Source organism: Carcharhinus amblyrhynchos, chromosome 9 (assembly GCF_965287045.1).
Source record: "Carcharhinus amblyrhynchos chromosome 9, sCarAmb.v2.hapA, whole genome shotgun sequence".
Lineage (NCBI taxonomy): Eukaryota > Metazoa > Chordata > Chondrichthyes > Carcharhiniformes > Carcharhinidae > Carcharhinus > Carcharhinus amblyrhynchos.
The window spans coordinates 69426480-69444688 of NC_137332.1; the positions used below are offsets into that span (position 1 = coordinate 69426480).

Genomic DNA, 18209 nt, shown 5'->3' on the forward strand with positions numbered 1-18209 from the left:
GCTCACAACCTTTATCCAAAAGGTCATGGTTACACTGGGGAAGATCCAGAGGAGAACACAAAGGACAATTTCTGGATCATTACCAGGTTATGAAGAGAGATGCACAGAATTATTTTTTATTAAATTTCAACTGCATTGGAAAAAATGTTGGCCAGGAGGGAAAATGATCAAGATCTTGAAAAATCTTGGTTTATATAAATGGATGACGAGTTGTCTCCAGTACAAAAAGCACACCAGGGACTTCTAGAAAAAAACACAATGCTTTATAAATTGATTAGCTCCACATGCTGAATCAATAGTGGTTAACCATAATACCAAAGGAAGTAGGGATTCTAATGACTTATTGGTAATCAATAATAAATGGAACAAAATAGTTCGATGTTAACAGGAACAAGGAAGTGCCAATTAGGAAATAAAACTGTTCAGATGGAATAACAAATTGTAAAGTTAGAATAGTATTCTGAAATCCTTTCTCTGTAAGTGCAAATGATTAGGGAAAACAAGAGTGCTTTAACTTCTTGGAACTTTCTTTTAATTCTCATGATTAAATAAACTGGGGAAAGTATGAGAGACTAGTATAAATTGCGCACAGCTTTTGCGACTAAGTTTTTTTCATTTTGTAACTTCAAAAAAAGTCTGGAAGAAACAATTTTTCAATGTTATCCATTAATCTAAGGACCACAAGTGAATTGCAATATTGATTGCCAATAGATCAGTGATTTCAATGAGTTGATTTACTGGAATTTTACCTTGAAGTTAAAGGAGAAAAAACTTCACTGAGACCATTTGGCCTGAAATACCTATTTTCTTACTTTAATAGAGTATATGAGTGCTTCCTTTTTTAAAAAAAAGGATTTAATGATAGTAAATAACTTTTTATTTTCACAGTTCAGTACAGCTTTCAAAGGAATCAAACATTCAAATCACGTTATATTGCAACACAAATTATAAAAATAAACAGGCAATAAAATGATTTAATATTTTACCTGAAAATTAGATCAATACTCAGTAGTTTCCCTCATGGCCCAGAGCATGCTGTCAAATTATCCTTGCATTCACCCAGACATATTATACATAATAAGTGAAGGGTGATCTGCAATCATAGTGACTAAAAAATACTATTGCATTAAAATACACAGTTACAACACAAAACAAAATTTGACACTTCAAGCTCTGTAAATATTCAAGTCTTTTTACAATGCGTCTTAAGAGGGTTTTGGTTTCTTCACTATTGCCACCACACCACTGGGGACCACAGAGCGAAAGGCTCATGTCAGTCCCTGTCAGGATTTGCATAATCTCCGAATCCTTCTGCAATGCTATTCAAATTTCTGCCACCCAGATTACTGGGGCCTGCATGGAATAGCAGCGAGGGAATGTATAGCACCAAGACGACTACATCACTTCTGGTTAACAGTAAAAGGTACAAAACAAAATCTTGGGCCCTGATAATTCCATGGGTACATCAACAGCCTGCACTGTAGATTTTATAAAAGTTTAAAGTTTATTTATTAATCACAAGTAGGCTTACATTAACACTACAATGAAGTTCCTGTGAAAATCTCCTAGTCACCACACACTGATGTCTATCCGGATATGCTGAGGGAGAATTTAGCACATCCAATGCACCTAACCAGCACGTGAGTTCTCACTGTGATCCAGACAACTGCCAATTCTAAGTGGACAGGAAGTTGAGGCAATAGGGATGGCAGTACAGTAAAGGAGGAAAATCATTGTACAACTATGATCCAAGCCAAATAACAGACTAATGTACGAAATGGCACTAGCAAAGACCTGCGAATATGACCCCTATCGATTCATGTATTGAGGGTGAAAGGAATGAGCTGGAGGGAGAAGGCTGTACAAACATAGAGATGTAGATATGTTGCAGACATTTGGCTGAAGATTCAAATACTGTACAAGGGGGAAAAGTAATCATGTTTAGAATTGCTCGTTACATGGCTAATTTTAATTGGGTCAATATTGAATTCCAAAGGGTACACATTAAACTGCATTGTGAAAAAGGAGTTACCCTTGATTAGGATTACGAATGAAACCCATTTCAGTTTGGATTTTCTTTAGGTCAATGGTTATTTCAACAGGACTTGAACAGATCTGCAGACCATCAATCAATGACTGTGGGGAGAAAGAGAGAAAAACTATTTAAATACTAAATTTCTTATAATGTGCTCCATCACAACCTTTTGAAGCTTGTCGATTAAAACTGACAATGGAGTAACTAACAGAAATAAATTGCTTGTGTGCTCTTTTTCCTTCTTTATTAAATATTTCATAAAGGCTTTATACAGAGTCCAATACATTAAATTCCAGCTAACTTTACAGCATGAAGCAGAAATGTGTATTCAATTGAAATGTAAAATTACAAAAAGGCAAGATTCTTTTCAAGAAAAAAAATCTACTGTTTTGCAAATGATAGCACATCAATAACCCCAATCCCTCTTTTACAAATATTAAATATATACATTATTTTAAAGGCCAGCATTGTCAGCTCATTATTTGTCCAAGGCATAATTAATGCATAGGGCATGCTCTGTACTCAAGTCTGCTGTAGGTAGAGAACTGTTCGCTTCCCAGTCTGCTTCATAGGCATCATGGATCAAATGTTCATCACAGATAAATAAAACATTTCTACACTAAAGTGGATGACACTATAGAGTTAGAATTTTCACTTTTCTGGGTGCTCCTACCCACTTTGTTCAGGGACATCTCCTGATCATTCTTGACATTATTATAATAGTTGATACAGATGCTGCTAAAATGTTAAACCCTTAATTACATTGAGTGCTATAATTTTCCAGCACTTGTGATCTGCTCAAGCTGGTTTGTACTGACCACTCTTTGATGCTGATCATTTGTTCAGTCAGGATTCAGTTATCACAAGATGATCATGCTGAACTAATCCATTCTTCTGTTGATCCCCATGAAAGTTCAACAAAATCAGGAACATTTCTCAAGAGGTGGATTGGTAAAGGACTAAAACTGGGTACATGAAGAGACTCATCAACACTGCTATCAGCAACCATGGATGTAAATCAAGAGTCTCTTGTCTTGCAAGGCACCTTTCAAGTGCAGCCTTGAAATAACTTCCAGTGGGAAGCATGGCTTCCTTCTTTCTGAAATTGACAGAAGTGCCATCATGTTTGCAGATTGACACTATAATGCTTCTAAACAATTACTAGGTACAAAATTAAAATGGAGAACATGTTTCTTTTTAAAAGAACCAGCTCTTCCACAACTCTCCAGTGCTATCACTGAGTTGGTCTTCAATCAAAATGAATGGGGCCATGGGGGATTGCACTACATTTAAATGACTATTTGTCTGATCAGTGTGTGTGCATGCCATTTTACACTAATCATATACTGCTATGTTATTTTGCACTATATAATAGTCACGCAAAATCTCGTCTTAAATGGCAACTTGTTTAAATAACTATATCTCTGATCACCATCCAACTGTCCCTGAAATTAGTGACCATCACGTTCTGCTCAACCTTCCCAAAAGTAAAAAGTTTTAAATTGTTAAAAGTGCACTTGAAACATAAAGTGCGTAATCATTTTCTCAAACTGTGCTGAACTGTATTCAGTTTGACTGCTGCTTTAGCAGACAAACAAACCTCTCATTCATAAATTACATTTCTAAGCATTCAATGGAAATGTCTACTGTTTCACAATCTTGTATTTTACTTGGCTACTCTCCAGAATGCGTGGTTTTCTTCATTGCAAACTTGTAAAACTCCTGTGTTCTCCCAAATTTTACACTTCTTTTGACCCAAGTATGAAGACCTTGCAATGCCTCAACCATGTATTCAGTTCAGCTTGGAAATTAAGGCAGCAAAAAATACTCTGGACTGTTCATCTGTATTATAAGTCTGACCAACAGGCATTACAATTAAATGAAGAAAAATCCATTAAGTCCAAGCTACTTAAAAAGAAAACTATTGCTGAAATCACACAAAGTTTGAATCAGGCAAATCTTGTGCCACGAGTCATCATGTGGCTGGTCTGGGATCTGCAGCATTTTTATTACTTGCCACCCTATCTACACCATGAAGGCCAACGGTTTAAACAGCCAAACTCAAGATAGTGCACCTATTTACAAATTGCAGAGATCAATTTATTCACGGTTGTAAATTCATCTAAGTTTCAGGCACCGGATCAATGACTGACTCTCTTAGATTTTTTAAAAATAATTTTGCAACTGACCTGGGGGTGTGACAAACTGCAACAGATGCAACACAGTTTTCCTTTGCATGCTTAACTTAATAAGATCCTCACGGACTTCAAAATGTTACACACACACACCTTTAAAAGATGACAGCTAAGCCAAGAAATAATGAAGAATTGAGTATTTTATCTTTTTAAAACAGCAGTCTCAATAAGCATGTAACTGGATGTAGTGCAGCATTTTACATCCCAATGCAATGCACCCAGCAACACTGCATGTGGAGCATTTTTCAGTCATGGTTATGTTTTCTAGTTATGCCCTCTCAAACCCAGAGACAGCAGAATTCTCTTTAGGTGCATTCAGTTGGTTTAGTTTGCCAATGCTAATGTCAAAATTGAATCAACTATTTTCTAGTATTGGAAATTTAAAAACAGAACTGCAGATTGTCAGAGCACTTTTATAATGTTAGCTTTATATGATCTTAAAGTTCAATTTACACAGATGTAGTTACATTGCAACTGATCTATGGCACGGACTGTGCGAGAATGCTTGTTACCGGTAATTTTACTCATGATATCAAAAGCAAAAAAAAAGTCCCGCCAAATTGGGCTGTAAGTGAAGCTAGTCACGAAACCCTGTGCAAGTGGCAACCTGGCTGACCTGTCAGGCATTGACCATAATTTTCTGATCGTGCCCTCGGCTGGGATTCTCTGGTCCCATGCAGTGAATGAAGCTTTGGGCTGAGTGCTAAACTCTAAGTTCTCATTAGCAGCAGTGGCGAGGCACGAGATCGGAGAATTCTGGCCATTGTGTCTTTTAAATGAAAAACGAATTGCAAAATTTTTGAGCGTAAAGACAGGTTTTAAATAACATATCGAATAAAAGAGCACACAAAGTAAAACACAACAGTTTGACAATCAGAAAATGGTTGCATATAATTTATTACAGGCTAGTCCATATAATCTCTTAATAGATATAGTCTATGACAAAATAGATTCTGCTCAGAAATAGGGAACTACTGGAAAACAATTGATCCTTTTTTCAGTGTAGAATCCACTCAATCCTCATTTAGTTCATTATATACTTTAATTGCTTCTCTAAGAAGTTTAGTGGATTATTGTACCTCCTGGTTTAGTACTGAACCACCCAAACCAAGGGAGGTTCCAGGTTCAACCCAGGATGACATTAGGTTAGTCAGAATAGCAGATTGGACACAACAAGCAGTAGTCCCCACTGAGCTCTGGAGCAGGGAAAAGAAACTAGCCAGGATTCCCACTCGTTCCCTCCTGCTGGAAGAATCATAATGTGCTCAGGTTTTGGCTTTGTTGTGATGTAACAATGCTTATTTACTGATTTGACTCACACACAAAGACTTGAGGAAGGGACAAAACGAGGGTCTGCATCTGTGGAACCATACTCCAAATGTGAACCAGTGTCCTCGAGAGAAAATTGGGGGGCGGGAGTTGTTGACGGCACATTTAGATACAAGGTCTCACAGTAATAGCGAGGAGCAAAAAAATCTTTCATGGCTATTTTGCAATGCATCCTAAAGGAAATAGTCTATCTTCCAGTAGACAGCAGTTTATACTATATTGGTCCCCTATTCCAGAAGGGTGCTCACTGCAACGAGTACCAACAAAAAGTTTTCTTCTGTGAACGACTGACAGAAACATACTTCTTATTTACAATAACAAATATTTTGTACAAATCTCTTGTAGTTTCTAGAGATTGAGGCAGTAACTTTCCTGCGTTAATGCTAGACACGTCTTGTCATCAGGAGCGATTCTTCAAAATTACTGGTACTGCAAGGAGATGGAAAATAATTTAAGAAAAATATTTTTATTTGTTTGGAAAAGCTTGCATAACACCACATAAATATTATCATCTTAGAGACACTTGTTGACAAGTATCCTATTCCCCAAGGCAAAAATTAACTACCAGTAAAGAACAGTGGCTCCTTACAATTATTAATTAAGAATGAGACAAACAGAATTTAAAATAATCCGTTCTGCATTCTATTAATTTTGATATCCTTGAAAACAAATTGAAATAGATTAATAGATTTAATTAATTCTCTCACATAATTAATTTTATCTTCCCTATTTAACTTTTTCCTCACACTGACTTCCTCAATAGCCAATGGATATATGAATTGTGGACTTAAGTCATTGTTAGATGTTTCTTATTCTTAAGTGTTTTTTTAAAAATAGATACATGTATTGTGATAAAGGGTCACGTCCATATAGTCATTGGAAGAAGCAACAAATGATGCACACTGCACTGAAAGCTGTTTATTACCTTTCTAGCAGAATATTGGGAAATAAATAATATGATCTTTCTTGACATATACATGTCAGAATAATCTGGCTGAAGAGGAATTCCAACTTGAACATAATATAGTCAGTACAGAATTGAAGGGCTTGTACTTACTTTAAAATTATAAGGATACTTACTGATGATGACCAACAAAACAACTACAACGACCACTGATATGATGACTTTCATCTGAAAGGAAAACATTAACACAGTCAAAAAAGTAGTACACTGCAATCTTTCAGAACCATTGCTAAATAATATTAATTTGTAAATACAGATTTTTGTGTAATTTAGGAAATGTGTACTGAACTATGGTCTTAAGTGTATTTTCCATTGTTGCTTCTTCTGAACAAAGTTTTAATGTGTGCTCATAATGTTTTAATTATATTGAGGATTTAAGAAACACTTTTATAAGTAACCCAGTCATGTGAAACTGGGCACCGATGCATTTGGCATGCCTTTGAACAGATACATCTACCTATATACTAGGAGAAGTATCCTTCTAACATAAATAACAACATAAGTAGGTGCCCTTCTTTACTGAGCCCGTTACATCTCTTTTGCATTCCTATTTTGCTACGTTTGTCAATAAAAGAACTACAGTTAAATAGTGTATCTCATCGCCTCAGGATGTCCAAATGTGCTTTAAATCTATCAAGTACTTTTAAAATGTAGCCACCCTTGTAATATACAAAATATGGCAAGAATTTGTGCATAGCAAGCTCCCACAACCACAATTGTGATTGTGAGCTTAGTGAAAAAAGGAGGCATACTTAAACATAAATTTCAGGAAATTGAGAATGGATAAGACTCTTGAGAATTACAAAGATAGCACAGAAGAGTTTAAACAGGGACCAAGAAATGTCCTTGGCAGGCAGGATTAAGGAGAATCCCATGGCTTTTTATGCGTTTAAGGTGGAATCTTAGGAATCTAAGAAAAGGATAAATCCACTCAAGGGCAGTAGAGGGCATTTGTGTGCGGATCCAGATGAAGTGAGTGAGGTCCATAACAAGTACTTTGCATCAGATTCACAAAGGAAAAGGATATGGCGGATAGCAAATGTAGAAAGGAGGATGTTAACATTCTAGGACATATTGAGATAAAAAGGGAGGTGGTATTGGAGGCTTTGAAAAACATTAAGGTGGACAAGTCCCCAGGTCAGATAAAGCCTATTCCAGAATACTCAGAGAAGCGAGGGAAGAGATTGCTGAGACCTTGGCCAAAATCTATCTATCCTCTTCAGCCACAGGCGAGGTACCAGAGGATTGGAAAGTAGCTAACATTTTTCCTCTGATAAAGAAAAGCAGAAGAAACAATCTGGGAAATTACAGGCCTGTGAGCCTTACATCAGTCGTGCAGAAATTATTGGAGAAGATTCTTAGGGACAGGATGTACTCACATTTGGAACAGAATATGCTTATGAGCGATAGGCAGTATGTTTTTGTGAAGGGGAAGGCATGTCTCACAAACTTGATTGAGATCTTTAAGTATCAAAAAAAATTAACCAGGACAGGACAGTGGATGTTGTATACATAGATTTCAGTAAAGCCTTTGATAAACTTCCTCATGGCACTCTGATACAGAAGGTGAAGTCATATGGGATCCGAGGTAAGCTGATAAGATGGATACAAAACTGGTTTGGGCATAGAAAGCAGGGAGTAGCAGTGGAAGGGTATTTTTCTAACTGGAGGTCTGTGACGAGCGGTGTTCTACAAGGACCAGTGCTAGTTTGTAATATGTCTATATATAGGAGGAAAATGCAGGCAGTCTGAATAGTAAATTTGCAGATGATACAAACACTGGGGGAGTAGCAGATACTGAGGAGGACTGTCATATATAAATCGGCTGGCGACCTGGGCCGAAAGATGGCAAATGGAATTTAACCCAGATGAATGTGAGGTGATGCAATTTGGAAGGTCTACTGCAGAAGGAAAGTTTTCAGTAAATGGTAGAGCCCTTAGAAATATTAGCATAGAGAGATCTAGGTGTGCAGATCCACAATTCCCTGAAGATAAAACTCAGCTAGACAAGGTGGTCAAGAAGGCGTAGGGCATGTGGGCCTTCATCAGTTGGAGCGTCGAGTATAGGATTTGCAAAATCATGTTGCAGCTGTAGAAGACTTTGGTTAGGCTGCATTTGGCAAAGTCTGATCGCCACACTGCCGGAAGGATATTAATGCATTGGAAAGAGTTTTAACAGAATGTTACCTGGTTTGGAGGATATGAACTATGAAGAAAGGTTGAACAAACTTGGATCATCGGAGGGTGAGGGGGGACCCAAGTGGATAGTCAGCTTTCCCCCCAGGGTCAAAGGGTCAATTACTTGGGAACATAGGTTGAAAGTGAGAGGGGAAAATTTGAAAGAGATGTAAGGGGTAACATTTTCACACAGAGGGTGGTGAATGCCTAGAACATGCTATCAGAGGTGGTGGTGGAAGCTGTTTCTATAACAACGTTCAAGAGGCATCCGGGATAGACACATGAATAGGCAGGGAATAGAGGGATATGGACTACTTAGATGCAAGAAAGTATTAGATTTGAGAGACATCTGCGTCGGCACAGACTTGGTGGGCCGAAGGCCTATTCCCGTGCTGTACTGTTCTTTATTCAATGTGACAATGGTCGCAATCTATTTTTTTATTGATGTTACTCTTTTTTGAAAAAGTACTTTGGGGTTTTTAACATCAAAACGTAAGGGCTAATGCAGCCTCAGTTTAATGTCTCATCTAAAGGAGAGGAACTCTGACAGTGCTGCACTACCTCGATAATAACCTAGACTGACAATCCAGTGTATGTGTTCATGTTCCTGGTGTGTAATACTGGCTCCACCTGTGTAGCAATGTACGTGCAGGACCTTCAAATTTTAATAAAGACCATACATCTCAAATCAAATAAAATAATTCTTAAAATAATAAACTGAACCAAAAAATTATGCATCTGATATGAAGCTTCGCTGTGAACTCTGGTGTTGCACATACTGGAATGGAGCAATAACGAATCAAGGAATTTCTTAGATAAACCTACACCACAGACATCACTGTTTTTAGATGATAATGAATGAAATCTGTAACTACTTAAATATAAAGTTCACATTTAAATAAAAATCTAATGCATGAAGACAGCACATTCTAAGTGAAAAATTACAAAGCTTTAAATGCAGTTTAATTAAAAGCGAAGTATCTACACAAATCAGAAATATCCTTGCATGAATCTTTAAGAACTCTTTTACCTCCCAAAACACATTTTGTTATTTACACACCCATTCAATTGAGCTCTGTTACATATCCATGGCTGTAATACCATACATAACTCTCAAATAACTAATGTTTCAAAGCACTCCAACACAAACTTCCAAGAAGCGAGGATACCATGATCTTAACTTAAATGAAAGAACAGAAACAAGGGGTTGAATAGTTTGGGGGCACGGACAGCAGATCCCCCAGAAACCACGCTGGTGTGAAGCTAACCGTTTCCACGCTGAGCAACCCTATGATAATAAAGTGCTGCTGGGCTTATTAACCAGGGCTGAACGGGACATCCGACCCTCTTGGCGCAGAAATCCCATCCTGCAGAGCTATCAGCCAGTGCCAATAGTGCCAGGAGAACATCAATAGCAGTTGCCAGGACTGCAACTAAGGAGGGGAGTCTAAAACCTAGGACCCCAGGTATGTCTGGGGTCTTCGTCCAGTAGGATTTAAGAGCATTAGGGAGAGAGGCAGGGGAGGGAGAATAGAGTGGATTTAAGAAAAGGAGTGGGTAGGAACAAGGAGGGTACAACCTAAGCAGGGTCAACCTGCTACCAGCAAAAAGCAGCCTCTGAAAAATGATCTTCCCCCCAACTTTCCTTCCCACCCTTTAATTATTTAAGGTTAAAAATCAGGATTCCTAATTCCACCCTGCTGCCCACTCCAAGCGTATCATGCCATGGGCAGCATATCATTAAGGTCAAAAGCTGGTAACAAGCTGAATTTTCCTTTAATTGTCAGCCTGCTCTATATTATGATGATGAGCTCCAGGGTGGATAGAAAGGTGGTGGGATGGATGTCCACTATTTCATGTGCACCTCCTACCCCACGCAACCACAGAAACACGCCCACCAAGGGCATGTAAAATTCAGCCCGGGGGAAATAGGATAAATTACAACTATTTTAGAACCAAATACAAGTGTCAAAAAGAAGTCACCATTATGAATTTTTAAACAGTTGTTTCAAGACTGTTAAATAAACCCTTTTGTGATCGTCATGATTTATTGATTCTGGTGCAGAATGCTGAACAAAATAATGACAGGTATCTCCCTAAAGGTGAAGGAAGGGTCAGTTAACTACCAGAGAAATGCCATAGGCAATAGTTTTACACATTCCACAAATTTCTGTAATCCAGAGGGTGGGTGAACAACAATTACAAATAGGACAAAAATCTTTTCCATTCAATCATATTCCGAAGTGTGATTTTATATTGGACTATTGAGTTTTTGTGACAAACTATTAGAAATTCCATGTCACAAAGCATAGGCATGATTAGATCACAGGAACTAACAATACCTCTCTCCCTTGGTAGCTAGAAGAAAGATGATCAAAGACTTAGGTGGTCATGCCATAGAATCATAGAACCCTGCAGTGCAGAAAGAGGCCATTCGGCCCATCGAGTCTGTACCAACTACAATCCTCCCTAGGCCCTACCCCCATATCCCTACATATTTTACCCACTAATCCCTCTAACCCACGCATCTCAGGACACTAAGGGGCAATTTTAGCATAGCCAATCAACCTAACCTGCACATCTTTGGACACAGACACAACAAAACCATCCTTCAGAATTTTAGACCACTATTAACTGCAAGAAAAAAGTTGATTCCGTTCAGATTTGGTTTTTGGCTAACTCCAGTTAGTTTGATATGATTGTTACCTGCAAAATAGCTATTGTACCCGGAAATGGACAAAAGGGGATAAAAAGGAATAAAACACATTGGTGGGATCAAACAGAAATATGGAACAAGTTAAAATAAATGGGGTGGGGGGCATAAGAGGGAATGGGAATAGTTAGATAAGACAAACCAAGAGTTAAAATTTTTGTCTCGATTTAACAGGTATGTATCAAGCTGGTCAGACAGTAATAAAACTACTTCTGCCACTTAAGTAGCTTAACATTGTTCTCATGTTAATATTTGTTGTCAGCATATTTGACACCAAGATTGGGGGAACGGCAAATTGTGCGGAGGGTGTGGAGAGTCTGCAGAAGGATCTAGATAGGCTGGGCGAATGGGCCAGGAACTGGCAAATGGAATTTAATGTTGGCAAGTGTGAGGTGGTCCACTTTGGTAGGAAGAACTATTACTTACGGGGCGAAAAACTGCAGCAGGCGACGGTGCAGAGGGACCTCGGGGTCCTTGTGCATGAGTCGCAAAAACCCAGCTTGCAGGTGCAACAGGTGGTCAGGAAGGCGAATGGGATGCTGGCCTTCATAGCGAGGGGGATTGAATATAAAAGTAGGGAGGTCTTGCTGCAGCTGTATAGGGCATTGGTGAGGCCACAACTGGAGTACTGTGCGCATTTTTGGGCGCCGCACCTGCGCAAAGATATTTTGGCCTTGGAGGGAGTGCAGAAGAGGTTTACTAGGCTGATACCGGAGTTGAGGGGGTTGAGCTATGAGGAGAGGCTGAATAAACTGGGCTTGTACTCGTTAGAGTTTAGAAGAATGAGGGGAGATCTCATTGAGACGTATAAGATGATGAATGGGATGGATAGGATAGAGGTGGAAAGACTCTTCCCGCTCAAAAAAGACAGTAGGACTAGGGGGCACAGCCTCAAGATAAAAGGGGGGCGGTTTAGAACGGAGTTGAGGAGGAACTTCTTCACTCAAAGGGTGGTGAATCTCTGGAATTCTCTGCCCGTTGAAGTGGTGGAGGCTGCCTCGCTAAATATTTTTAAGACGCGGGTTGATGGGTTTTTGATAGGAGAGGGGATTAAGGGTTATGGGGAGAGGGCGGGAAAGTGGAACTGAGCAGCGACAGATCAGCCATGATCTTATTGAATGGCGGGGCAGGCTCGAAGGGCTGGATGGCCTACTCCTGCTCCTATTTCTTATGTTCTTATAAGGTAATGGCTCTTAAAATGGCTGACTCAGAAGGATTACATTTTCGATTAATTTTCCAGGATTCCACTTAAAAGGCATTGCATTTTTGTTCAGCAATATTATGCACGCACTTCAAGTATCAACTGATTTTGTATGCTAATTGTGGTTTTGTGCACCACTGTCCACTATTTGATTTGATTTATTGTCACATGTATTAGCATACAGTGAAAAGTATGGTTTCTTGCACGCTTTAAGAGAGCATACCGCTCATAGAGAAGGAAACGATAAAGTGCAGAATGTAATGTTATAGTCATAGCTAGGGTGTAGAAAAAGATCAACTTAATGGAAGGTAGGTCTATTCAAAAGTCTGATGGCAGCAAGGAAGAAGCTGTTCTTGAGTCGGCTGGTACGTGACCTCAGACTCAGAACGAGAAGCAGCACCAAGTTATAAATGGGAAATCTAGGGTTTGAACTACAAAGCTGTATCCACATGGACACTTCTGTTCAGAAGACTGTAGAGAAATGAATGGAAGAAACTATTGTTTTAAAATAAGCTGTACAGTATTTCACTAGAATCACAATGAATAATTTGCATTTATTTATCTCCTTTAGTATAGAAGGACAACACGAGGGAAGGTAGGATACAGTGTGAGAAATCTGTAAAGAAAGTTGAAATATGATTTAGAATTTAACATTTAAGCTCCTGAACCAATGGAAACCAGAGAGGTAAGCAGTGATGAGCAAGCAGGACTTGGTGCAGGATTTAGAATTGAAATAGGTGCAGGGTGAAATTTTGGTTGGATCACAGCAAGGAGATCTGAATAATAGTCGGAAGGATAAGATACTTACTTATTCAGTGGAAAATAATGCAATGAATTGGGCAGCGAACAACAGTCACTCTCATTTTTTGTATGGTTTGCAGCCTGTGCTTCCCTTAAATTCTTTGTGTACCCAAACGTACATGGTTTCTTAAATGCAATGACAGCCTGCACACGAACTTCCAGGTTACAACTTAAAGAGGATATTAATGAGAGGTAAAGAAATCTGGGAATCCAAATACATAAATCATTAAAAGTAGGAAAAGAGGCTGATACGACCATAAAACATACCAAAGCATTGTGGTTTATTTCTATAGGAATAGAATAACAAGACAGGAAAGTCATGTTTAATTTATAAAGAACCATAACAGAGCACTGCTTTTCATGGTTCAAAACAGGTGCTGAAGCACTGGAGACATTACAGAGAAGAGTTACAGTAATTAAGATAGATTATAAGGAAAGATTGAACAGGTTGGAACTATTTTCTCTGGAAAAAAGCCTGAGAAGACATCGGTTACAGGCCTTTAAAAATCATGGCATGGTTCCTTAGGGTGGATTTAGATGAAGCGTTTCCATCTTGGTTGAGTCCAGAACAAGGGAACATAAATAAATGATAGCCACTACCAGATCGTAAAAGGAATTTAGGAGCAATTTGTTCACACAGACTGATGAAAGTGTGGAACTCACTAAGAAGTGGCGTGGTTGAAACAAATTGCATTGATGCATTTAACAGGAAGTTTGATACATGCATGATGGAGAAGGAAATAGAAGGATAAACAGGCTGGGTGACAAATGCTAATTAAAAGGGGAAGAAGCCCATATCAAAAAGTAAAAAAGCTTATATTTGTATAACATCTTCTGTCCAAAGATTGGCCATGCTAAATTGCCCCGCAGTGTCAGGGAGATTAGCAAGATAAATATGTGGAGTTACAGGAATAGGGCCTGAATGGGAATGTTGTTGGTGCAGGCTTGATGGGCCAAATGGCCTCTTTCTGCACAGTAGCAATTCTATGATTTTGTCACCTCAGGACATTCTGAAGTGTTTTATAGCCTATTATGTACTTCCGAAGTGCAGTCATTGTTGTAATGTTGAAAATATGGCAGCCAATTTGTACACAGCAAACTCCCACAAACAGCAACGTGATGATCACCAGACTGTTTTTAGTCATATGGATTAAATAAATAAGTATTGGCCAAGAGACCAGGAATTCCACCCCTGCTCTTTTTCAAAACAGTGCCATGGGATATTTTATGTGTACTTGAGGGCATATGGAAACTGGGCTCTCAGTTCAATGTCCCACCTGAAAGATGGCACTCCCTCAATGCTACACTGAACTTTCAGCCTAGAGTTTCATACTAAAGTCTGTAAAATGGGACATGAAGTTACAAACATTTGACTTAGACGACAGTAATGACAACTTACAGAAAAGTCTAAACATTGATATTGATCTGTTAAGTTGAATGGCCCATTTCTGTAGTGTAGATTTTACACAATTCAACCCATGGAGTTGTTCAGAGTACAACTTTGAGGTAATGGGCAAGAATAGCCACATTCTAAACATACACAATACTTTCACAAGGAGACCTGCATCACACCTAGAGTCTAAACACGATCTGGAAAATAGATTACATTAATATTCCTATCATTTTCTACATCTGAGGGGGAATTATTTGATTCTCACAAAATGTCAAAGATGATGATTCTTTCAGCAGCTATAGAAAGTTGACAATATTACAGTTCCCTTACATTTAATTAACAGAAAATGTTTAGCCCTAATAAGTAACAAAAGGGTACTGCAGTATTTTTACATTTTGCCTTTGTATTACTGTCCTCTGCAAATTAAACACAAAGATCAAATTCTTCTATGGCCACTGATATCGTGTAACCCAGCTGAATATCGGACAGGTCACTGACAACTATTTGATTGTTCCATTTGTTATCTTGCCCACAGTAAAATTATTCTGTTTATTTCTTTCTGAATTAACATCAAACCTTCAAAACTTTACATCATCCTCCAAACAGGCTTAATTGACATATTTTTAGAAGCACATTTTTAAAAAAGTCCAGAAACACCATCATTCACGTGGCATCACAAATGTCAGTCAAAATCTATAAATTCTTCACAGGGTAAACTAGACATATTATTACAGTGACAGCTGTAGATTATAGCCCTTTAGCTATGCTGCTCAAATAATCAATTCTGGGCATTCAAATTTGTTATATGTGCACAATGCAAGTAGGTGTTGTTCTCCACCATCCATACTTAGTTCCAGGGTCTTTAATTAAAGGCTATTTATGATGGGTCAATAAAGATAAAAAACAGCAGGGTTAGTTTTAGGTTATGGGCTGCTTAATAGTCCTCTTCAGAAAGAATACATTTATCAGATTAACTCAGTTCTAAAGCAAACCTCATATATAAACTCTATTTCAGAAAAGTTATTCTGCCACCTGTTTTACCACAAACATTTACCATAATTCAATACTTCATCATCTTATTTCCTGTAAGCATATGTATGTGGCACTACTGAGAAATGCATTTCATGGTAACCTCAGCTCTTACAAACACAACCTGAAAATATATCTCGCTACCGGCTGATGCAAAGACAATTTATTCCAGGAATTTTCACTCAACTTTTTTGTGATGCATTGACGAAGGGGCCATTCTTCATACAAGAGGTCCATCAGCTAATGCTGACAGGCAATGCAACTGCAATGAGTGTCAAACCTATGCTTTAACCTCTCCTAACCCAGCCCAATAGCCAGGAATGCACCATGAGCAAAGGTTACTGGATAGTGATTAGAAATGGGAAACTTTCTGAACTGTATATTCCCCGTCTAACCTGTAACCATCTTTGGTGTGACAAAATAGTATCTACTTATACAAGTTTTTATATCCTCGGGACGCCTCAAAGTACTTTACAGCCAAGTATTTTGAAGTGTAGTTGCTGCTGTAATGTGAGATTCAATTCACAAAAGGCAAACAGCAAAGTGATAACTGAGCAGATACTCTATTTTAGTGACATTGGGGTGGGAAAATGTCCGGCAAACTAGGGAGAATTCCCCTGCTTTGTTCAAAGAACGCTGTAGCATCTTTTACATCCATTTGTGAGGGCAGATGGGCCCTTGTCTTGATGTCTTAACTGAAAAGCTTCACCACAGATAGTGTGGTACGAAGGGAGTGTTGCAATAAATTCTGCCCTAAATTATGAGCTCAGGTTGCAGGAATCCAATTTAAACTTATAACCCACTGATTCAAAGGTGAATGTGCTATCCATTGAGCCAAGATTAAACCACAAAAATGCTTAAAACTGATCACCGTAAAATGGACTTATATTATTTTCATTTCTTGTAAAGGCAAACATGTTGTTACTAAGAAGGTTCCACATCAGAGAAACTTCAATTATTTTTTCCTTATAGGTACAATCTGAATGGTAATTTGATAGTTACATATGCTGGTACTTAGTTATCCTGAGCTGTTTCAACCTGAATCATTATCCGAGAGATATGGACAGGTTGAAACAGCTCGGAATTAATGGCTAAGGAAAAGGACAGAGTGTACTGACAGCATTGTGCCAATAGCAACAGGACTTCATTTTAAATCAAGTCAGCACTGAGGTGGTTTAATTAGTAAAATGACATTACATTCTGCAACATTGTTTTAAATTTAAAGACTGCCTTCTTCAGCTACTGTGGCTGTACTCTTTCACTTAGAATCATATTCATTTAAACATTTATCAACACACTTGGGCATGCAACTACAGGACCCTTGGGTCAATGGGCTCTAATAATTATCGGAAGAGACAAAGTCCTTTCAAGTAAGCCCTGTGGCTCAGGAGTCATTATCCTGGCCTTCTTGACATTTGTACTTAGCAATTATCTCCAACCCAGTCACTTTCAAACATCTGCGCGCTTTCTGCATCACTCACTTTACACTCTTTCCACCACATCTGGCGTCGTAACTGCTTTGCTCTGTTGCTGAAAACCGTGGCATTGTCGGATAAACTTTCTGCAAAAAGAAATGAATCAGGTCCAAAACAAAATGTTGAAACACAGCTTAAAAAAGTGTAAAAGCTTGCAAATCCACCAAATTACTGCATGTCACTATGACACACAGTACTCCAAAAAAGCCCTTGCAGTGAAATTGGAGACTAGGTTGTGCGTGGCTTAGGTACCACTTTGCAGTAAGTTGCAAGTGCCTTTTTCCTGCATTGTTCAAAATTGAAATGCACTTATTTTGAAGTGTAGTGCCGTTAGTTAAAATTATATACAAGGACTAAAGGTGAAAACCATTAGGAAATCACTGTCTGGTATACCAGTTGCAATAGCCAGGTAAGAAGGACCTAGTCTCACCAGATTGATTATTTATCTGAGTTCCTTGATGTCCCCTAAGGCTCCTTCACCTGCAGCTGTCTACAACAGAACCTTGGTTATCCACAGGAATCTGTGTAGAACTTTGGGGCTTCATGTTACAAAAAATGAGTAAAAAGATAACAAATTGTGTGTGTCATGGATAAAACGTATTTTCTCTCTTACGGCCTGTGATCAGTGTGTTTTATATGGAAAGGGGTGTTACCCTTTTTGTTACCCTTATATCCCAAATTGTATAATTCAGCAGTAAGCTTTTGAGAGTTTAAAATGTGGATGTTATTTATTCTCACTAAACATGAATTAATGTTACTTCATTGAAGTGCCCATGTGCACATACACACACACTCTACGAAGACTGGACACAGAGAAAGATAATGCATTTTGACAGGTTACAGTTAATTCAGTTTTATTCATAATTTCAGATATAAGATTTCCAGACTCTTGCGTG

The 18209-nt window shown here is 38.4% G+C and overlaps 1 protein-coding gene across 2 annotated transcripts in view; it reads right to left on the reverse strand.

Annotated features, from left to right (window-relative positions):
- Positions 1-854: 854 nt before the first annotated feature.
- The window catches only part of vamp4 (vesicle-associated membrane protein 4), a 69958-nt gene continuing 52603 nt past the window's right edge, over positions 855-18209 (reverse strand). The window contains exons 6-9 of one of the 2 annotated variants that reach the window (XM_080195905.1): positions 17320-17399; positions 6640-6691; positions 5932-5988; positions 855-2136 (exon numbers count right to left, since the gene is read on the reverse strand). In XM_080195905.1, the coding sequence (XP_080052031.1) occupies positions 5960-5988; positions 6640-6691; positions 17320-17399 (161 nt within the window). In that variant the 3' untranslated portion in view covers positions 855-2136; positions 5932-5959. Of the gene's footprint in view, positions 2137-5111; positions 5989-6639; positions 6692-17319; positions 17400-18209 lie in introns of those variants that run through there. The other variant, XM_080195904.1, reaches the window with a different exon arrangement.